Genomic DNA, 23,840 nt, shown 5'->3' on the forward strand with positions numbered 1-23,840 from the left:
GCTCCACAGCCCACGCCAAAACCTGACTTGCATGCGAAAAAAGTGATGTTGTGTGTTTGGTGGAATTTTAAAGGAATTCTTCATTTACGAACTTTTATTATCTAACCAAACCATTACAAGTGCAGTGTATAGTGCCCAATTGGAAAGGTTAGCCCAAGCTTTAAGAGAAAAAGAACCCGCGCTGATTAATTGGAAGGGCGAAATTCTTCACCACGATAACGCACGACCGCATACTGCAAGAATCACTGCTGAAAAACTGCGCCAGTTAGAATGGGAAGTTCTCCCTCAACCTGCATATTCTCCTGATATTGCCCCTTCCGATTACCATTTGTTTCGTTCTTTGCAAAACTTTCTTCTTGGAAAAAAATTTAATAATGAAGAATGACTCAAAAATGCATTGATCGAATTTTTTGCATCAAAATCACAAGAATGTTACAACAGAGGGATTAAAATGCTTCCTGAGCATTGGGCACAAGTAGTAGAAAACAACGGCAACTATATTGTTAAATTTTGTTGTATTGTTTAAATAAATTCGATTTAAAAAAAAGGTATTAGAAAACGACATTAATTATTACTAGACCTAAAATAGATCTATATTTCATGATGATTCCTCCACCCACAACCCCCTCAGTGTCAGGCTTTAGCTTAACAAATGTCCTCTTGGGAGGCAATCCTCCAATCTTCACATCAGCCAACATTCCCTTGTTGGATGTATTTGCATTATCTTATGTCTTCTCCCTTATGGCTATTTACTAAACTTGTAATTTCTTTAGTATATTTTATTGATTTTACACAGAGAGGAATTGGGAGAGATAAAGAGTTAGAAACCTCAATGAGAGAGAAACATCGACCAACTGCCTCTTGCACACACACACACACACACACACACACACACACACTGGAGATGTGCCCGCAACCAAGGTATGTGCCCTTGACTGGAATCAAACCCGGGACCTTTCAGTCCACAGGTCGATGCTCTATTCACTAAGCCAAACTGGTTTTGGCTAAACCTATAATTTCTTAATGCCTGTATTCCCCACAGATTGTAAGCAACATGAAGGCAGAAGGGTATACATAGTCAATCCATATTATTCACAGATTTGAATCACTCAGAAATTCACCTATTTGCTAAACTTTTTGTGTGACTGCAAAATCAATATTCAAGGCAGTTTCTTGGTCATTCTTGGAGAAATTTGAGTTACCCAATATGCATGTTCTCCACTGAGGTCAAATAAGATGATGCTCTGCCATCTTGTTTCAGCTTTCATAGTAAGCATTCATTTTTTAGTCTACTTAGTGTCACATTTTCCACATTTTTTTATGACTTTACTGTTTTAAATGGCCCGCAAGAATAGTTCTAAATTGCTCTCTAGTGTTTCTAAGCACAAGAAGGCTGCAATGCAATGTGCCTTACAGAGAAAATATGTGTGCTAAATAAGCTTCATTTAAACATAGGTTATAGTATGTTTCAATGTCAATGAATTAAGTCAAACCTCCATCCATCAACATTTATTATCACTTACCAATATACCATCCTTAATTCCCTCTGCCACCCCTCCCACACTGTTGTCTGTGCTATGAGTTTTTGTTTGTTTGTTTTTGCTCAATCCCTCCACAGCCCTCCCCACCCCCCCAAATGAGCACTTATCAATAGCTGTCAGCTTGCTCCCTATGAATCTGCCTCTATTTTGCTTGTTTAGTTTACTTTGTTCAATACAGGGTACAGATGATGTGTTGTAGAATTGTGCGCCTGAAACCTGTATAATTTTCTTACACAGTGTCACCCTGATAAATTCTATTAAAAGGGGAAAAAACAATATATGAAATATGCAGTTAAACAGAAACACAGAGACTGGCAGGAACCTAACGCTGTATTTCCCTTAGGAGCACTGGTTCAGTATTCACTAATTATACTTTGTGATGATTTTAAAGAACATAACTGTTGCAAATTAGTATAAGATTCAACTGTATTTTGTTAATTTCTAACTCATATAAGAGTTGTCCAATATATATTCATTGAAACTGATTTATGTGTATGTATGTTTATATATGCACATAATTTATATATAAACATATAGAAATTAGGTATAATATGGAAATACATTAAACTGAATTTGTTTTTTAATGGCATGGGTGTACTTCACAGCTTTATCATTACTTTTTTCTTTTAAAAATGCTAAATATTAGTTTATTATTGACTAGAGGCCCGGTGCAGAATTTGTGCATTGGTGGGGTCCCTCGGCCTGGCTGGCAATGGGGGCCGATTGGGGCTGACCACCGGGGGGAGGGGGAAGGGGCCGTGGGAGGTTGGCTGGCTAGGGGAAGGGGCCACTAGATTGGCCAACCACAGGAAGTTGGCTGTGGGAGTGCACTAAACCCCAGGGGGCAGCTCCTGCATTGAGCATCTGCCTCCTGGTGGTCAGTATGCATGATAGCAATTGGTCAACTGGTCATTCCCATCATTCGGTTATAATGGTTGCTTATGCTTTTATATAGAAATACCTTTATTTATTTTTATTTTATAGGATGCTGGAGAAATGGTTCGTTCCTTTGTTGGTGGTTTGGAACTTGTTGTCAATTTACTAAAATCAGATAATAAAGAAGTTTTGGCAAGTGTATGTGCTGCTATTACCAATATAGCAAAAGATCAAGAAAATTTAGCTGTCATTACAGACCATGGAGTTGTCCCTTTATTGTCCAAACTAGCCAATACAGTAAGTAATGTATTTTTATTTTAAATGCATATTGTCATATGATGTCATGGTATGGAAGCAAAAGCAATGTTCTTTAAGGTCAGACACCTGGGTTTAAGTTTAATAACCATCAATTATTAGGTATGAGATTTGGCTTAATTCATTTAATTTCTGAGGCTAAGACAGTGTTAAAATCCTTATGAAATAAAGGCTGCTGTCACTGGTACATAAAGTGGTAACAAATGTGTTCTTATAGAAATAGTAACTATAATTTTCACATCATTATTAATATACTTAAGATAATTATTCATGCCAACTTTAGAAATTAAGTGTACCTCCCCCAGCTTAGCAGGCTTGGATCAGTGGCATTCTTGAGCTAGGAGACTTTGGCAGTCACTGTACTAGTTATTCAGAGCTGTGTCAGATAGAATAAACAGCCTTAAGAGGTAATGACTTCACCATTACCAGAGGTATTTGAGCATAGCTTGGACTACCATTTGGCAGAAAAATCATGGAGATGAAATTCAATCATTGGAAGGATGCTTAGTCTAGGGAGCCTAATACTGAGTTCCTAAAAATATCCACCAGCTTCAGGTAAGGCACCAAATTATTGCTTGAACAAGCGAACATTAAAATCAATAAAAAGAAAATGTGTCCTTCTGCAGTTATATTATAGCTACACAATTAATTACACATTGGATATAATGGCATGCATAATACAGAAAGGAAATGGCAGACTCAAAATATGTCATTGTTTGCTATACTGTCTTCTCCCTCTTGGGAACCAAGGTATATATTACTGATGAAGCAGTATTCCTAGGGTGATGAAGTATAATAAATCCACTTATCCCAGTTAAGCAAAATGCTCTCTTGAGAATGTCCTATATTTTCTAATTATATTTATTACTAAATGACTTGTGGATCTGTAATTCTGTATTGAGAATATTTATTCAAAAGGAAATTGAGCCTTGAGCAAATAATAATAATAATACCAGGCAAATAACTAATACCAAGTGATCAGGAGGATCACTTTTGAGTTCACTGACAATGTTCAGTTCATAAAATGAGAATTCAGGATTGAAACATGGTCCATTGGTGACCCACCAAAAATACTACTTCCCTTCAAGACAGCAGTTAAATATCTAACTACCCTGACTCATTGGCTTCTTAGTGGGTAAAAAACATTTAGTGCATGAACATGATCTCACGGGATCATTCATTTCCTTTATGCAGAATAACGATAAACTCAGGCGTCATCTAGCAGAAGCCATTTCATGCTGCTGTATGTGGGGCAGAAACAGAGTGGCCTTTGGTGAAAACAAGGCAGTGGCTCCGTTGGTGCGTTACCTGAAATCGAATGACGCCAATGTGCATCGAGCAACAGCTCAGGCCTTGTACCAGCTCTCAGAGGATGCCGACAACTGCATCACCATGCATGAGAATGGCGCAGTCAAGGTACAGTTGGTTGGCTTTCTGGTTTCATATAAGTTAAGCAAACGTAGTCTGAAAGAAACTTAAGTAACTTTAAGGTTTTACCGAAGCAGGTATTTGGACAAACAAAACTGCCTCCTTGTGGGATCATAGCTGCTGTTGAATCATATCATGGACTATGCTGCAGAAAAGTTGCATGGAGAGAGAATTTTTCTAATCAAAGAATATAAAACAGACTCAGTAAAATACTAAGTAATCATCCTGTAATTTGAACTTCATTAAAGAAAATATACAGTGTATGAACTAGTGGTATTCATAATTGTATTTAATATGTTACTTATTTAACACTTAAATAAATGATGAAATATAGGCACCAACTAAATGGCAATGTAGCTGACTAAAATGGCAACTAGTCTGCAGTTTGACAGTCTGAACCATAATGGGATAGGACAATTCAAAGACATGCTTTTTAAAAAAACATATCTGTGTTTCAAATTCTTTTTTGCCTTTAACCAATATGCAAGTATGAGAGTTTCTGCATGTAGATTGCAATGTATCTATGTATTATATAGAAAATGCATAGGTACACTAGAGCTTCTGACTGGAATCTTTTGATGACAATAAATATAAAAATACTTAAGAGTTCATGTACAGCTTACATGTATTAGAAAAAATTGATTTAAAGTATTAGTTATTTTCTGTAGCTTGTTTCCTTATACAATATACTATTTATTATCTCAATTAGAGGCTATGACAACATATTTAAATTTTGAAATGAATGCCCAAAGTGGGCTTAATCTTTTAAACAAGAGTTAATAAAATTTCCAGTTAATCATATCTGGTCAAGTTTACACGTGCCAAATATGAAACATCCTAGAAGGATCAGACTCTTACAATAACAATTGATCATTTTTTGAAGAAATTATTTTAATTTATCTTTCAAATATATTGTAGTTTAACATGATGATAATTTTTCTAAAATTAACCCAAATTACATATAAGTATGTCAAAATTTCCAATATAAATCTGAACGTATAGCATATAAGTTAAATCAAATTAGTTTGCCCAAGCAAAAAATTAGCACAAAAAGCTCCTTTTAAACTAAGCAACAATTTTTCAAAGTAAATAATTACTAATTCCAAGTTGCTAATGAGTTATAAATGCTCTGACTTCATATGATAATGGTCTTCATTATCACTTCAAAAATGAAGACATTTCTAATTTAAAAATTACTGTATGCGTTCAATTTTTTTTCTTTATTGATTAAGGTATTACATATGTGTCCTTATCCTTCTATTGTTCCTCTCCCCTACCCATGCCCTCACCCCACTGGTCTCTGTGTCCATGGTTAGGTCTATATGCATGCATACAAGTCCTCTGGTTGATCTCTTCCCCTAACCTCCACAGTCCCCTGCTTTCCCTCTGAAATTTGATGATCTGATTGATGCTTCTCTGTCTCTGGATATGTTTTTTGTTCATCAGTGTATGTTGTTCTTCATATTCCACAAATGAGTGAGATCATGTGATATTTATATTTCTCCAACTGACTTCTAATTATACTTCATCACTCTATTTCACTTATCATAATGCTCTCCAGGTCCATCTTTTCTGTGGCAAATGGTAGGGCTTCCTTCCTTTTCACAGCAGCTTAGTATTCCATCGTGTAGATGTACCACAGGTCTTTAATCCCACTCATCTGCTGATGGGCACTTAGGCTGTTTCCAAATTTTAGACATTATAAATTGTGCTGCTATTTTTTTTTTTTATTATTTTTTTTGTGCAATGGTAAATGGGATTGTTTTTTTTCAATCTCTCTTTCTGTAAGTTTACTATTGGTATATAAAAATGCCACAGATTGCTGAAACCGGTTTGACTCAGTAGATGGAGAGTCGGTCTGCAGACTGAAGGGTCCCAGGTTCGATTTTGGTCAAGGACATGTACCTTGGTTGCGGGCACATCCCCAGTAGGGGGTGTGCAGGAGGCAGCTGATCGGTGTTTCCCATTGATGTCTCTAACTCTCTATTCCTCTCTCTTCCTCTCTGTAAAAAAAAATCAATAAAATATATTTTTTTAAATGCCATAGTTTTCTTTGCATTAATTTTGTATCCTGCCATGTTGCCAAATTCATTTATTAAGTCTAATAATTTTTTAATGGAGTCTTCAGGGTTTTCTATGTACAGTATTATGTCATCTGTAAATAATGACAATTTTACAGCTTCTTTTCCCATTTTGCTACATTTTATTTTTTCTTCTTGTCTAATTGCTATGGCTAATACTTACAGTACTATGTCTAACAGGAGTGGTGAAAGTAGACATCCTGTCTTATTCCTGTTCTTAGGTGAAATCATTTTAGTTTTTGCCATTTAGGAATGATGTTGGCTGTAGGTTTGTCATATAAGGCTTTTATTATGTTGAGGTATGATCCCTCTATTCCCACTTTGCTGAGGGTTTGTTTTTGTTTTTTTGTTTTTATCAAGAAAGGTTGTTGGGTTCCATCAAATGCCTTTTCTGCATCAATTGATATGACTATGTGATTTTTATCTCTCAATTTATTTATGTGATGTATCTATCATGTTTATTGATTTGTGAATATTGTACCATCCCTGCATCCATGGGATAAATCCTACTTGGTCATAGTGTATGATCTTTCTGATGTAATACTAGATCTGATTTGCTAGAATTTTGTTGAGGATATTGGCATCTATGTTCATGAGGGATATTGGCCTGTAATTCTCTTTCTTTGTGTTATCTTTATCTGGTTTTGGTATTAGAGTGATGCTGGCTTCATAGAATGAGCTTGGAAGTGTTCCTTCCTCTTAAATTTTTTGGAATAGTCTGAGGAGGATAGGTTTTTAGTTCTTTAAATGTTTGGTAAAACTCCCCTGTGAAGCCATTTGACCCCAGATTTTTGTTTGCGGAAAGCTTTTTGATAACTGCTTCAATTGAGATTTTTAGATTTTTCCTGATTGAATTTTGAAAGGTTGCATTTTTCTAGGAATATGTCCATTTCCTCTAGGTTGTCTTATTTGTTGGAATAGACTTGTTCATATTATTATTATTTTTTTTTTTACAATCCTTTTTATTTATGTAAGATCTGTGGGTTTTTTGTTTTGTTTGTTTGTTTTTTTGCTTCTTTCACTTCTGATTTTGTTTATTTGGATCCTCACTCTTTGCTTCTTAGTGAGCCTGGCTAGAGTTTCATCAATCTTGTTTATTCTTTCAAAGAACCAGCTCTTGGTTTCATTGATACATTGTATTGTTGATTTTTGTTGTTTTTCTATGTCATTTATTTCTGCTCTGATCTTTATTATCTTATTCTTCCTTCTCTCTCCTTCTCTCTCTCTCTCTCTCTCTTTCTCTCTCTCTCTCTCTCTCTCTCTCTCTCTCTCTCTCTCTCTTTCTCTCTCTCTCTCTCTCTCTCTCTCTCTTTCTCTCTCTCTCTCTCTCTCTCTCTCTCTCTCTCTCTCTCTCTCTCTCTCTCTCTCTGCTTTTCTTGTTGTTCTCTTTCTAATTCTTTAAGTTGTAGAGGTAGATAATTTATTACCATTTTTTCTTGTTTTTTGAGGTCAGCCTGTAATGCTATGGATTTTCCTCTCAGGACTGCTTTCACTGTGTCCCATAGGTTTTGGATTGTATTTGAATCATTTCCAAGATGTTTTTACTTTCTTCTTTGATCTCTTTGGTAATCCAATTATTATTTAATAACATGCTATTCAGCTTCCAAGTGTTTGAATTTTTTTATTGTTTTTATTGTAGTTTATTTCTAATATTATGCCATTGTGGTCTGAGTAGATGCTTGATATGATTTCAATCTTCTTGACTTTGGAGATACTTTGCCTGTGACCCAATATGTGGTTTATATTTGAAAATGTCCCATGTGCACTTGAGAAGAATGTATATTCCATGGTTTGGGGGTGAAATGTTCTGAAGATGTCATTTAAGTCCATCTGATCTAGTGAGTCATTTAGAATTGCTGTTTCTTTGCAGCAGAGATTTTTTGTCCAGAGGATTTATCCAGTGATATCCATGGGTTATTAAAGCCCACTACTATTATTGTATTGTTGTTGTTCTCTCTCTTGATATTTTACATTAAATTCTTTAACAGGACATGCACAAGCTAATAGAAGCATACAGTTTGAAAAATGAAGCTGTAGAATGTAATTAATTTGGTAAAGTATGTGACATATAACACATGCTTAGACAATTGCCAGTTACTTCAAAAAGAGAGTATCTCAGAAAATTTTTTTAAATGTAATAAGGTTTTCATGTTGCCATTCAATATACATATATGCCAGTTGTATGTGCAACTCTCGGTTATTTCTTCTAATGCAAGTCAGTAGATAGTCCAAATCATTTATGAATTGTATTCTGTTATGAAAAATGTAAAAACTGTGTTCAGACACAGCTTATATGTGTTGGTAAAGAAAGGGAAGGAGAATGATTAGGGTGAGGGGCAAGAAACAGAGAAGCAAAGAAAGGGTCCTCCAGACCCTTTTCTGGGTCATTTTATGGTGTCTTGAAGGCCTTTCTATCTTGACTATTTGCATTTCTAAGTGCTTGCTATTTACACTGGATGGTAATTGTAAATAGGACTTTTGTTTGTTTGTTTGTTTACTGTTACTTTGTGGAGGCAGGCCCTACTATGGGCTCTCCCTCTTGTGGCCATGGGATAAACGTAAGGACCCATGTTTCCCTTTCTGATGTTCTTTAGGTAGAAAAACAAAGTGGCATACTGGATTTAGGTAGAAAAAAAATGAGATTTGGCAGTTGTTTGGATCTACAGAATAAAGGAAAAGGTTAAGTCAAAAATGACTCCAGATTATGGGCTAGACAAAGAAAAAGAGTTTAGGCCAAGATAATGCAAGAAAATAGTTAGCACAATAGGGTGGTTAAAATACCTGCAGTGAATGTGTCACGTTTCTGACACCAAATGCATATACACTTTACACACTATTTTGGCAAATCCCTGGCTGTTTTTATTCCTGATTGCTACTGAACCTTTCTAGTAAAATGCTTATAGTGTTATTCCCAGGTCTGCAAATAGTCCTGCTGCAGCTGCTCATGAGCAATGTTGACAGGCTCTTTGACAATTACCAGACTCGTCTTGTCACCCTGTTCATAAGTAATTTATTCCAGAAGTTGCTTCCTTCATTGTTCAGTTTCCTCAACAGCAGTGGTGATGTCATGCAATGTATCTGACTCATGACAACTTATGTTTATTCTATAACAACAGTGAAGAATCTGCATTGAAGGTCTGGAATAGATTGAGTTCAGTTTCTAATGTGTTCAATTTAAATGGTCAATTTGAGATTTTGGTCAGAGCAGTGCTATCCATTAAGAATGTATTAAATTTTCTAGTAGCCAAAATTTAAGATAAAAAAAAATAGGTAAAATTCATTTTAGTAATGTATTTTATTTACTCCAAAATATTATTTCAATATATAAGTAATATGAAAAATACTAATATTTTACTTTTTTGTGTCTATATTAAGTCTTCAAAAACTGTGTTTTATAATACATCTCAATTTGGAGCAGATGTATTTCAAGTCTCACCATTAGCTAGTGTTTTTTTATTGGACAGCGGAAGTCCAGGGACAAGAGAGGGGGCACTTCAGGAAGTATCAGTGAAGAGGAATGAAGCCATAAATGAGGGAGGATAAGATGTTTTTTGGCACAGAGTTTACAGAAATCTGGTAAACCTCTACATTTTTACTCATTGAGCATGTAAATTAGTAAGAATAGCTGTCAGAATAAACTCAGGAAGTTACTAGGTTAACCAGGTGTTCTAGAAAGGAAGAGTGAGGTTTCCAAAGAGTTTGTGTTCAAAAGCTGCTAAGCAGTCAACAAGGATTTCCTGACTCGGTTATGTTGAAAAATAATCCTTGTGTTTGAGCCTTGGCTAATAAGAATCTCTTCTCAATGAACTAACAAATCCCCTGCTCTAGTAAATACAATGTGAAAGGAATAATTCAGTCCTTATTTCCTTTTTTATTATACACAGACCTCCTCAAAAGTGTCAGCATAGGGTCTTGTATCACTATAAAACCTTGTGAATGTGGATGCAGAGCTATTGGTAACATGAGAAGTCTAGGAGATGTACCAAAGTTATTTTCTAATTATAACAAAACTGTAACATAGGAAAGTAACATCAGGAGGAAAGAAGTTGAAGAAAAATTGAGTAAGACAAACCCTGTCCTAAGAAATCAACAACAAAAAAAGTGTTCAAATAGAAAGTTAATGAGCACCTATAGAAGACATTAAGCTCCCTTTTCCATGGTGACATTGGATTTGTTTTTGCAAATTCTGTACTGGGCAAGTGAAAGCTATGTTATGGCCTATAACTTTCTGGAAGGCAGGACATTTAAGAAAATATATGCAGATAATATAATCAGAAGTGGGTCCAGTGGTGACAGAGTGAAGGGAGAACATTTCCATTTGGGTGGAACTGACAGGGTTGCCTTGGCTGCCTCTCAGACTTGGCACGTGGAGTGGCATTCCAGAGAACCAGGAAGGTGACCCCAAGAACAAACACACCCCATAGTTTTTGAAGTCTGGTATAGGAAAAGAAAATATCACTCAGATTTTTAGAGACTGAGGTCACCCAGGATTTCAGTGTCTATATGCAGTCTACATGCATATTTCATATTTGCTTGAGCTATAATGTTTTCTATTAATTGTAACTCTTAATGTGCCTTTTTGGATTTGAGTACTTTCTTCACATTTCAGATAATTCCTGGAGTGCTGTGATTTGTCCACTTGGTGGGAATTAAATTACTTCTTGGACTATTAGGTATCAGTGACTAGATAATACTACATAGAGTCATATACAGACTTGTTTCTGATTATTATTTTTTTTAAAAGACTTGTTTTTTTCTTATTCAATTTTTTTCTTTAAAGTGAGAAATAAATTTATGATTATTTAAGGGTTTCATCCTACCTAATAAAAGAGTAATATGCAAATTAACCATCACTCCACTATACCCACAAGCCACGCCCACCAGCCAATCAGAGCAAATATGCAAATAAACTCAACCAAGATGGCTATGGCCACAGAGAGAAGGAGGGAGGCTTGGATTTCTCAGGCATCAGAAGAAGCCAAGCTTTCCACCTGCCCTATCTGGCCTAAGCCTCCACTCAAGGCTACAAAGTTTCAATTATAGAAGGTAAACAAATCCAAACAGAAATGGCAGCACTGAAGAAGCAGGAGGCTTGGCTCTGCTCCAAGCTACAAAGTTTCAATTGTAGAAGATAAATAAATTCCAGATACCAGGGTCTCTGCTTGGGTTGCCAGGGGGTGTGGCTGGCCTGCAAACCACCACAGCCCCCTCTCTCAGGCCACCCTAGCCCCAAGGGAACACCACCCTAATCTGGGACACCTTTGAGGGCAAACCAGCCTGCCCCCACACATGCACTAGGCCTCTATCCTATCTAATAAAAGAGTATTATGCAGATTGATCATCACTCCAACACACAAGATGGCTGCCCCCATGTGCTCAAAGATACTGCCCCCATGTGGACACAAGGTGGCCACCACAAGATGGCCAGCAGGGGAGGGCAGTTGGGAGGGACCAAACCTGCAAGGGACGATAGTTGGAGGTGATCAACCCTGCAGGGGAGGGCAGTTAGGGGTGATCAGGCCAGCAGAGGAGGGAAGTTGGGGGTAAACAGGCTGGCAAGAGAGCAGTAGACATTAATCAGGCTGGCTAAGGAGTGCTCAGGCTGGCAGGTAGAAGCGGTTAGGGGCAATTAGGAAGGCAGGCAGGCGAGCAGTTGGGAGCCAGCAATCCTGGATTGTGAGAGAGATGTCCGACTGACAGTTTAGACCCGATCCCACTGGGATCGGGTCTAAACACTGGAATCGGGTCTAAACAGGCAGTCAGACATCCCTTAAGGTAGGGATGTCGAACTCAATCAGAGAAGGGGCCAAAATCTAAAATCCAGCCTAAATCGCGGGCCAAATGGTTTACTGAACAGTCATAAACTGTCATTGTGATGGAAACGCAGCGGAGTGCAGTGATGACAGTGCAGTGCGGGCCACATTGCAAGGCCTGGCGGGACGGATTTGGCCCGCGGACCTTGTGTTTGACACATGTGCCTTAAGGGGTCCCAGATTGGAGAGGGTGCAGGCTGGGCTGAGGAACACTCCTTTTACCCCCCCCCCCCCACCTGTGGCCCCTTGTATGAATTTTGTGCACCAGGTCTCTAGTTAAGTTATATTTCAGTTTAACATGTTTATGTAAATATCAATGCATATCTACACTAATAAAAGAGAAACATGCAAATTAGTCATATCTTTGCTACACCCGCAAGCCACACCCACCAATCAGGAGCAAGTATGCAAATTAACCCAACCAACATGGCTGCTGCCACAGAGTGAGCAGGAGTCTTGGGTTTCCCCAGCAATGAAGGAAGCCAAGCTTCCCACCTGCCCTGGCCAACCTGGCCTTCACTCAAGGCTACAAAGTTTCAATTATAAAAGATAAATTGATCCCAACAAAAATGGCAGCAGCCACAAAGCTGGAGAGAGAAGGAGGCTTGGGTTGTCCCCGGCAATGGAGGAAGTCAAGTTTCCTGGCCAGCCCTGGTTTCTGCTCAAGGCTACAAAGTTTCAATTATAGAAGATAAATCAATCCCACATACCAGAGCCTCCACTTCGGTTGCCAGGTGGGCATGGCCGGCCTGCAAACCACCACAGGCCCCTTGCTCAGGCCATCCCATGCCCCAAGGTAACCCCCACCCTGATCTGGGACTCCCCTCAGGGCAAATCAAATGGCCCCCACCTGTGCACCAGGTCTCTATCCTAACAAATAAAAGAGTAATATGCAAATTGACTGTCACTCCAACACACAAGATGGCTGTCCCACATGTGGTCAAAGATTCTGCCCCCATGTGGACACAAGATGGCTACCACAAGATGGCCAGCATGGAAGGGCAGTTGGGAGAGACCAGGCCTGCAAGGGAGGCATCAGGCATCAATCAGGCTGGCAGGGGAGTGGATAGGTGGTGATCAGACTGGCAGGCAGAAGCCATTAGGGGCAATCAAGAAAGCAGGCAGGTGAGCAGTCAGGAGCCAGCAGTCCTGGGTTGTGAGAGGGATGTCCCAGATTGGAGAGGGTGCAGGGTGGGTTGAGGGACACACACCTCCATGCATGAATTTTGTGCACCAGGCCTCTAGTATCAAATATTTTCCTTATTTCATTTTTATTTTAACTTGAAATGTAGTGTCTTTATTAATGTTACATACACATGCACGTCAATTTTAATAACTTTTGACACGTCAAATGTCAATTTTAATAACTTTTCACACAAACAGTGAAACCTCCTCTTGCCCCTCTCTGTCCTTGAGCAACAACTGTCAATAGATTAGTTTGTGCTGAAACCGGTTTGGCTCAATGGATAGAGCGTCGGCCTGCAGACTGAAAAGTCCTAGTTTTGATTCTGGTGAGGGGTATGTACCTTGGTTGTGGGCACATCCCCAGTGAGGGGTGTGCAGGAGACAGCTGATTGATGTTTCTCTCTCATCAATGTTTCTAACTTTCTATTCCTCTCCCTTCCTCTCTGTAAAAAATCAATAAAATATATATTTTTTAAATAGATTAGTTTGCATTTTTTAGAATTGAATGTAAATCAGATCATATACTAGTAGTATGTACTAATTTTTTGGTTGTCTTCTTTCACAGCTTATTATTTTCCTATTCATCCATGCTCTTATATTTATCAATAATGCACTCTTCTATGGGCAAGTAATATTCCATCCCTGTTTGTTTATACTTTCATTGTTGATGGACATTTGCATTATTTCTGATTTGGGGTCATCCTAATTACAAAAACCCTGGGTCGGTCATGACCAGAGGCTCAACCAACCAGAAGTCAGTCCTGCAGACAGTGCTGGATTGCTGTGGTGACCTAGTGCTGACTGCTGAAGGGACTGTGAATCAGGCCTGGACAGAGGCCCAAAGAGAGAAGCAGGGTCTGATCCATAGCCTGTGTGGCAGCTGTTGATCAGCACTTGCCTCTCTCTTTCTCTCTAGCCTGAGCAAGCAGCTGCACCTCCATTTCTTTTCGAATTGGCTGGCATAGAAAAGCAGTTGGGGAGATATCAGGTTCCAGGGGAGGGCAATTATGGGTGATCAGGAAGGCAGAGGCAGTTAGGAACAATCAAGCTGGCAGGGAAAGGCAGAGGGGGCAATATCAGGCTGGCAGGGGAGGGCAGTTGGGGGCAACTAGGCTGGCAGGGGAGAGCAGTTGCGTGTGAGATCAGGCTGGCAGTTTGGGGCAACCAGGTTAGTAGGAAAGGGCAATTGGTGGCCAGATCAGGTTGGCAGGGGAAGGCCATTGGGGGTGAGATCTGGCCTGCTGGGGATGTCAGTTAGGGGTGATCAGGCAGGCATACAGAGGGGTTAGGGGCAATCAGTCAGGCAGGCAGAGGCAGTTAGGGGCAATCAGACAGGCAGGCAGGTGAGCAGTTAGGAGCCAGATTGCAAGAGGGATGTCGGACCCCCCATTTCAGCCCAATCCCTGTGGGTCCAAGGGGTCCCCGATTGAAGAGGATAAGGGTTGGGCTGAGGGAACCACCACCGCTGTGCACAAATTTTGTGCACCAGGCCACTAGTTACATATAAAGCTATGAATCTTCATGTACAATGTTTAATGTGGACATATGCTTTCACTCTTCTTGGGTAACCACCTGGAGTGCATGACTGGGTCATATGGTAACTCTATTTTTAGCTTTTTAAGAAGTTACCAAACTGTTTTCCAAAGTAGCAGTGCTATTTTCCATTTCCACTAGCCATGTATGAGAGCTTCCTCACTAATACTTGATACGTTCATTCTTTGTCATTTTAGCCATTCTAATAGGTGTGTAAAGATGATGTAGAATATCTTTTTATGTGCTTATATGTCCATTTTGGTAGCATCCAAATTTTTTACCATTTTTCTATTGGGTAAAATGTCATACTGAGAGTTGAAGACTTAAGGATTTTCTTGTTTACATGGTGGTTTGGAATGATAATACAAAATATGTAAGGACTTAGAAAAGTTAAAATGATCTCATGTTCTGAATCCAAATCAGGAATTTTAGCTATTTATATAAAAAGTTTCTAAGGATATAAAATTAAATCACATCTATACATTTATCATATATCTAATGTACATGTAAATCGATTTTATAGAAAATATTAAAACTATATTAAATTTGAATGGCTAATGCAGTCAATCGTGGAAGGAATATTTCAGTATTGTTTGGTTTCTTTTTCTAAGTGTTTATGTTAGAGTGTATTCCTTATCCAGCACTCCTCACACTTTACCTCAGGTATGAGTCATGTGGGAATCTTGTTAAAATTCAGATTCTGAGCCAGCAGGTCTAGAGTCAGGACTGAGATTCTGCATTTCTCATAAGCACCGAGGTGCTGTGCTGCCTTCTGTCTGAGATCAGACTCTGACTACTAGCAAGTTCTTAGCCCTGGGGAGCCTGAGAACAAGGCAAGGCCCTAAACTCCTGGCCTTCAGGCCACAAGCAGCTTTGTCCCATTTACAAGCATTGGCTGTTTTTCTGCTGACAGGAAAAAGCAGTTAGGAAGCACTGTTATAGAAGACAAAAAGTATATCCTTTCGAAGGCAATAAAATGAATTGCATTAGCTTACAGCTTTGAAGATAGTATTTTATTAGGTGTATCAGTTAATAATGCAGATTTTGTAATCAAAGAAAAGATAATAATTTCAAGAGAAATGTCAAAAGTGCTTTATTCAAAGTAATGTCCCCCATCTTTCAGGTAATTTGTGGATACCATCTCTGTAGAACTTTTCTTGTTTTGAGGCAAACTATTCAGATACCAAATTTTCCACTTCTTTTGAAGTGCTGTTCAGAAACTATCTATGCCATCAATCAGAACTAGTGGTAATCTGAAGGAGCAAGGTCAAGTTAATACAGTGGGTGGGTTAGTACTTGCCAGTCAAGATCTTTTAACATGTCTTTAACTAGTTTTGAAGCGTGTGATGGTGCATCATCATGAAGCAAAATTACTTTGCCATGTCTTTTGGAACATTCTGGTCATTTCACAACCAAAGCATGGTTCACATTGATTATTTGTTGTTGGTAGTAATCAGTATTAACAAATTCACTTGGTTTTAGAAGCTCATAATACACCATACCTTCCTGATCCCACCAAATGCAGAGCATTGTCTTCTTTCCAAAGCAATTTGGCCTTGCAGTCGATGTTGATGGTTGACCTGGATCAACTCATGATTTTGTGTGTTTGGGATTCTCAAAATAAATCCTCTTTTCACCACCAGTCACAATTCAATTAAAAAAAAAAAAAAAAAAAAAAGACTTCCTTTCGTGCCATTGAAGCAACATTTTACTGATAACTTTTCGGTTTTCCATTTGTCTTTGGTTCAGTTGATGTGGCACCCATTTTCCTTCCTTTAAAATCTTTCCTATTGCTTGTAAATGATTGGAAATTGTTTGCTGAACAATGTTTAATCTTTCTGCAAGTATTTTTTTTGAGTTTGACATGCATCTTCATCCAATATTGTTGGTCTTCAAACTTTTCAGTTGACATGAAATTCTTTCTCTTTCACATCAAAATCATCACTTTTAAAGTGTTTAAACCAGCATTTACAAGTATCTTGAGATGTTCACCATAAGCTTCCTAAAGTATACGATAACTTTTTCTTCAAAATAAAGTAAAGAATTAAAACTTCCCGCCAATGTTCTTTTTTTTGGCACAAAATTCAATATTTTTAAACATAAAAAATATCTGTAATGTTTAACAGCTTCAGCAATTTTGACATATGAAGCTTTGAAGCTTGCTGTCAATACAACAAATTGGCATACATATCAAATTGCACATATATCAACATATATGTAACTCCACCTCCTGAACAAAATCCTCATTGTTAACCAGCACACCTACTAGATAGGACATTTGTCTCTGTGCACGCTGGCTCTGCTTCACCACAGTGAATTCACCTTGCTTCTGCTAAGTTTCCTCCACCCCACTCCCACAAAATAAATGTTCCTCTACTTCTTGAAAGCTAAAGGGGAGTAAAGATGAAAGAAAGAGTTGCATGTAAGTGTAGCAAAAGAACTAGATAATAATGAAAGTCCTATCTTTTTCATTTATCCAGCAGATATTCTAAAAGCACATTTGCATATGGTCTGTCATTAAATATTTTCCATCATCCAATGAGCTGGGTATTATTATCTTCATTTTACAGATAAAGAAACTGAGTTTCATAGAGTAAGTAACTTGTCCTAGGTCACCCAGATCACAAGGTAAGGACTCAAGAAATCTAGTTTCAGGGTCTGTTCTCTTAACTCCCATTGCCAGCTAAAGCTGTGGTACCCTGAGACACAAGTGTGTGGATGGGCATGGGTGTTTAAGGATATGTTTGAAGGACTACACCTGGTGGAGAAATTACTTGGAGTCAGAGCAGCTGTTGGGGAAGGCACAAAGGAGAATGGGCCATGATGGAGAACATACTTGTTTTACATAGAATGCTTCCTGTCTTTGTTGTTACAATCCTCCCATCATCTCTTGAAAATATATCCTATATATGCCACTTAAGTATTATTACTAATAATAGCTGTAGAATATAAAGTTAAAACCAAATAGTTTTGTGATTTTTTAAAAACAGAATTATTTATATTTTATCATTACATAGATTTAATAAAGGAAGCTATATTTCCAAAAGGTAAGTTTAGACACTTGTTATATAGGTAAGTGGAATAGGTTGAGTAATTTTACAAAAGCTTTGTTCAAGGAGGCAAAAATGGAAATTACTTTTTTTTTAAGCCTAATACACTGACTTTTAATTACAGTTTCCAGATATTTAAAGGAAATATCCTTTCATTCTCTCGCAGAGTAATTTCTAGGCCACCTCTAGAATTTCTTTTTAAATTTTTTCCTTTCTTTTTTTATACCAAGCAACCTACATGGCTTCTCTTCAGATGCTTTTTAATACTGCCACATACCTATATTTCAAGTGACTCTCTTTTTATTTATGGTGAATGCTAATTATTAGATTTAATGCTTTAAAAATAACCTATAATTTACCCTATAAATATTAATGTAAGAGATTTTAAAAATTTTTAATTTCTCCATTTTATAATTTACTTTTAAACACCATTCTTTTTTGCAGTGCTTATTTGCATACACAGAGGGATCATGAGCAGTCTCAGTAAATTTCAGAGAAATGGCAGTATGCAAATTTTTTACCTTGGCCTTTGTTAAAGCCAATTGCATACAAAAACATTGGCTTCTCATATAACTGGATTTATATGAGACCTAGGTTATATTTTAAAAAGCTAATTTATTAAGTAATTAGGGTAGGCATCTTTATTTAAAAAGCAAACTAAGACATTTGACCTATGAACTATAAATGCAGTCCTATCCCCACAGCATATTTACAAAGCAGGCGGCCAGTGCTTTTTGTCTTTTAAAATTCTGTGTTTTTGAAATTCTGTTGCTGAAATATCTGATTCTGCTTAAGAACCATTAAACAATCTTGCTTTGCCCCCCGCCCCTTAGAGGTTGAAATCTTTATAACATTTAAAATATATGTATATAAATAAAATATATTTATTAATTTTTATTTGATAAAGCTTTCCATGTGATTTCAAGTATATTGGATTGATCTAACTGAAAAATATTTCTTTAAAGAGAGAATAAATATTTGAATCACTTCAGGGTATGTGAAATGTTTCTAAGTTCATTTCTCGATTAGAGTCTTGAAATAATTTGGAAAGATCATCAAATATATATATAATCTCCCAAAGATTACATTATATACTTTTAATAATTATTTTAAAATATATCAATTAAATTTAAATTGGTTTTTATATTAAAATTTGGTCAAGACCATAAAATTAATTATCTTTTTAAATTAGACCATATAAAATATTATATCTTAAGTTGAAATTTTATCACACTTGGTATATCAATATATTTTAAATTACTAATTTCTCTAGAGAAAATACAAGAATTATTTTCTCAAAAATAAATGTTTATGCTTTATGCATTTTATTACAACTATTGTATAATTCCTCCTAACTTAAATTGAACTTTAAACTCTTAAAAGCCTCAAATTCTAGCTGGTAAGTTAAATACTTAGCATTTCTTAGATTAATAACTTTATATTTTAAAAATACAAGACATATTTAATTCATAAATTTAATTCTGTCCTCTAGATTTTTCATATGAGGCAAACTCAGATTAACATTTTAGTATTTTGTCATTTCAAAATACCTATATATTCAATAAGTTTTTTATTATTTAATTCAGTAAACTTCCAAAGTTTTAAGTTGCCAAAGGCTTTGGAAAACCACATTTCTGGCTGGTAAAAGGAAGGGGGAGCTGGGAAGCAAGCTTGTAGCTATTAATTAATTAATTAATTTTTAAAATTTCTTTATTGATTAAGGTATCACATATTTGTCCTCATCCCCCCCCATTCCCATCCCAAACCCCTCCCACGCATGCCCCCCCCCGTCCCCCCCCGCCCCCCCCATTGTCTGTGATCACTGGTTAGGCTCATATGCATGCACACAAGTCCTTTGGTTGACCTCTCTCCCTTATCCCCACCCTCCCCTACCTTCCTTCTGAGGTCCAACAGACTCATCAAAGCTTCCCTGTCTCCGGATCTGTTCTTGTTCATCAGTTTATGTTGTTCATCATTTCTCCTAAATGAATGAGCTAATGAGATACTATAAATATGCTTTATGAACCTAAAATGAGACAAGCAATAATGGTTATGCTGAGAGGCAAATGAATCAGTCTGTAATGAGTTTCTTTCTGGGCCAACAGTTCTTTTGAGACCCAATTTCAATGTCAAACAGTTCCTTATGTGTACATGTCAGCAATGATATTTCAGTTCTGGATGGTGGACAAATGATGGTAATGCAGGCCCGACCCTCTCTGGTTTGGTCCTGGGCAGCATGCAGTGATGCACAGCTGCTGACTGCTAGTGTGGCAAGGCATTGTCAGCGACTTCCATCTCTGGACTGCTTCTCTTCTGTGTTCGTGGCTGGAGCAGTCCTGTCAATTCTTGTCTATTGCAGGAATCCACATGATCTCAGAGTTGTTTTCTAAAAATATTTTGTTAGAGTATTAAATTTGACCGTAAAATAGTAGTCAGCTTTTCAGGCTAACTTAAATTGGCTAATTGAAATAAGAGAATATTCTGGAAAAATTAAGTGTACTAGACAAAAAGCTGTTCCTAAAATGTTAACTAAAATTTTTATTGGTAGTTCATCTCATGGTAAAATTGTATAACATGTGATGAACCTAAAGCAGTCATATTTTAATTCACAAAATTAAAATTTAAAAGCTATCAAGACTACATTATAAAATTTCCAAAAGCCTCCTAATATTTAAATTTAAAAAATAGGGGGTAGTAGAAGAATATCATGTAAGGAAAAATATCCTGTAAGTTACATCTAGAAAATTTTACAATAAAAAATAACATTTATTTGTAATGATAACAGCAAATACCCATGTAAAACATATATGGTGTCAAAATAAGCCAAAGGAAAATAATTTGGGGAAAAAATGAAAAAGGATTACAAGTCAAATTTATAGAAAAGATTCCTTTATTAACTTTTGGTTAAGAAGCTTGTAGCTATTTAAATGTAAAATCGCCACATTCTTTCTGCTGGGGGAAATGGAACCAGCCAAGTGACCTCCTTCAATAAGGAGCCAACCCCCACTATTAATACACCTATAATTAACGGAAAAGTTTTACCACCAATCCTTCATTTTAGTTACATCCATGTTTTAACAATTTTGAGATTTTAAAGCCAATTATTATTATTCAAGGCATTTTCTTTGGCAAATTCTTTAACAGAGATAATTTACTGACTTTCTAGTGGCCTTAATGTTAACTTTGGAATGCAGTCCATTATTATTAAAAAACTACCCGTGTTATGGAAATACAGATCTTGTTGCTTAGAACCGGCCTTTATCTTTTCCTTTGGTCATCTCCACCATCTTTTTGAGGATAAAACAGCTTTGGATTCATTCTGAAGCACCCATAGAGAGATTAAACTTAGCTAAAAACCTTGTCTAACATTGGAGGGAGCACTCTTTTGTTTTAAGCTAGCTTTCTCTCTTTACAAGTACAGAAATCCCAGACACATTCTTAAATTTTGAAAAAAATTTAAATGAAAGAATGGGAAACAAAAATCATGGCAAAGATAAGACTTTTTAAATAGTACTCTCAGGAGTGGATGTCCATTTTATAGGATCACCATGTGTCTCTCCACCCTCATATTCTGTTTGCTTTGGGAAATTTAGTAATGGATCTGGCCACCCAGTTTTTCTTTCTTATTAAATTTAAAGGCATGCTTAATAGACTAACAATAAACACTTTAAACAAATCAAAAATGACAGATAATACAATAATCATACAACATACAGATAAGACTTAATAAATCACACTTTTTTTCCTGAATCTTTTCCTAGTCCATAGCATTGATTGACCTTTAAAGTTATTTTAGCTAAAATCTGCCTGTCCCAAAGCATCTTATGGTAATTTTTAAACAAAGAGATTTCTTCAGGAAGAGGATTAACAGCTCCACCCTCTATAGCTAGAAGCAGAGGATCTGGTGAGGCCTTTTTTTCTTATTAAGGACTTTTTATCCCTGATACGAATTAGGCATAATACAGTTTGAACAAGACCCCACATAGTTAAATATGACAATGGCACTCTTTTTCCTTGAGCCTTATTTAAAAGAGTACCTTTCGACACTTTAATTTATTTATCCTTTTGCATGGAAGTTAAAAATTTACAATGATATTTTTGCCTTTTGGTCGAATCTTTCCCCATTATAGCCTGGCTTAAAAGAATTTCTTGCCTACCTTGGCTCGAGACTCCAAGGCTTGGTGCAAGCTTTACAAGCAGTGAATCTCCCCACTGAATTTTCAGTGACTTACCTTTACCAGTGATTAACTTTTCTTTTCTCTGGCAAATATTCTTCTCCAGGTGTCCTTGTCTTAGGCACCATAAATGCCTGGGTGTTTCTCAGCATCTGCAAGGGTTCAAGGAATCTACCTCAATAGAAAAGGGCTGTGTATAAATGAATAAAGAGACTAGACATGAAATATAAATTTGCAAGACATAGGGAAGACTGGGGAAGCTTCTCTCTAGTGGTGAGCTCCCTAAATCTTCGGTCCCAGGGCTTTTTATTCACAAATTCTGTCCTTTAGCAAAGCAGATATACACATCAAAGGTAAGGTTTGGTAAACAATAAAGGACCATCAGGTTAGGGGAATTGCCTTTGGCAATTTGCTACTTAAGAAGCTAATTGGATCCTGCTCTAGTGTTGTTTGAGTCTCAGCACTGGGAATGTTGTTTCTGGTACTGCTTGTGAGGGACTGGTGTAGGGCAGTGTCAGAAGTTGTTTGTGACTGACCCTGGGCAATCTGTTTGAAGCTACAAAGCAATCCAGTGTGTCTCTGCCTCTGCTTGGGCTAGGTGTGCATGGGAAGGACCAAGCCTTGCACCAAGGCCAGCTTCCAACAGCTTAAAGCCCAGGGGAAGGTCAGCAAAAGACTCAAGGCACCCTGATCCCCTGGCCTCTTGCCTCTACCTACTGGATGCCTGTAAGGCTCAGTCTCTGAAAGTGCCTCTGGCAATAATAGAGTTGCGTGAAATAGGTTCTCAGTGAGTCACCAGGTAGGGGTGAGGAGTGTTCACCAGATTAATATGGATTCAAAATCGGTGCCACTGTTAGATCTGAGGCCACTCATCAAAAATTCCAGGATGCACCAAGGCTCACTGCCACCTGCCATGTACCCACATACCTTTGTGGTGGAGTGGTGTCTCAGGGAGTCATTGGAGTGGGGGAGGCCAACAGAGCTAACAGACCAAGATTTGCCATGTATAGGGAGTGTTCTGCATCAGACAGGCATGCAAGGCAAAAATAGCCCTGTCCTAGAACCACACAACTCAGTTTGTCCTTGATTCTACTCAGACTTCCTAGAAAGCCCCAGCTATGCAGTGCAGGACCCCCAGGAATTGGGAGGGTGGGCTATTGGATCTCCCATGAGGGGTTGTTGCTGGTCAGGCTTGCAGGAAGGTGAGAGAAATGGCTTCCTTCTCATAGCCGTGCAACTCAGTCTCTAGCACCCCTGAGTCTGCCCAGACCTCACCCAGGCATCTGACTCCTCTGTATTGTATGTTTCAAAGGGTGAGGCAGGCAACAGGGGGTTGGGAGAGTGAAGTTATTGCAATCTCTCAAGTAGATGTTGTATGGATGAGAGTGCTTGACCCAAGAAGATGGTGACTGCAGAATGGGAGAGGGACTTAGTACAAGAACTATGGTAACTCTCCCCAGAGCCACACAACTCATTCTGTCCTCACCCACGATTCCACTCCCAGCCATCCTCACTCCACTGGAGCCAGGGTGATTTTGTGCACTGGCCTTTTAAGAGGTGCCTGATTTCTTTTAGCAGACTCTCCTTTCTTCCTGGATTACAGAATCCCGGCTGATTTTCACAGCCAGATGTTATGTGGGCTCCTCTTATGGGCTCTGATCCTCTGGGCTTGGTAGTTAGGTATGGAATTGAGACCCCACAAGCCTTAGGGGGAGCCTTTTGCAGCTGAGATATCCCTACAGGCACCACATGTGAGTGCACAGATAGATTTTTTGTTGTCTGCCCCCTTCCTACAGGTATTGAAGTGGCTTCTTTTGTAAATCTCGGTTATAATATTTTTCAG

The 23,840-nt window shown here is 37.8% G+C and overlaps 1 protein-coding gene across 1 annotated transcript in view; it reads left to right on the plus strand.

Moving 5' to 3' along the window:
- Window positions 1–23,840, plus strand: part of ODAD2 (outer dynein arm docking complex subunit 2) — a 175,192-nt gene that overhangs the window by 121,631 nt on the left and 29,721 nt on the right. The window contains exons 17-18 of the mRNA XM_045585889.1: window positions 2,526–2,714; window positions 3,927–4,148. Of these exons, the coding sequence (XP_045441845.1) occupies window positions 2,526–2,714; window positions 3,927–4,148 (411 nt within the window). The remainder of the gene's footprint in view (window positions 1–2,525; window positions 2,715–3,926; window positions 4,149–23,840) is intronic.

This window comes from Pipistrellus kuhlii, unplaced genomic scaffold (genome assembly GCF_014108245.1).
Source record: "Pipistrellus kuhlii isolate mPipKuh1 unplaced genomic scaffold, mPipKuh1.p scaffold_m20_p_1, whole genome shotgun sequence".
NCBI classification, from domain to species: domain Eukaryota; kingdom Metazoa; phylum Chordata; class Mammalia; order Chiroptera; family Vespertilionidae; genus Pipistrellus; species Pipistrellus kuhlii.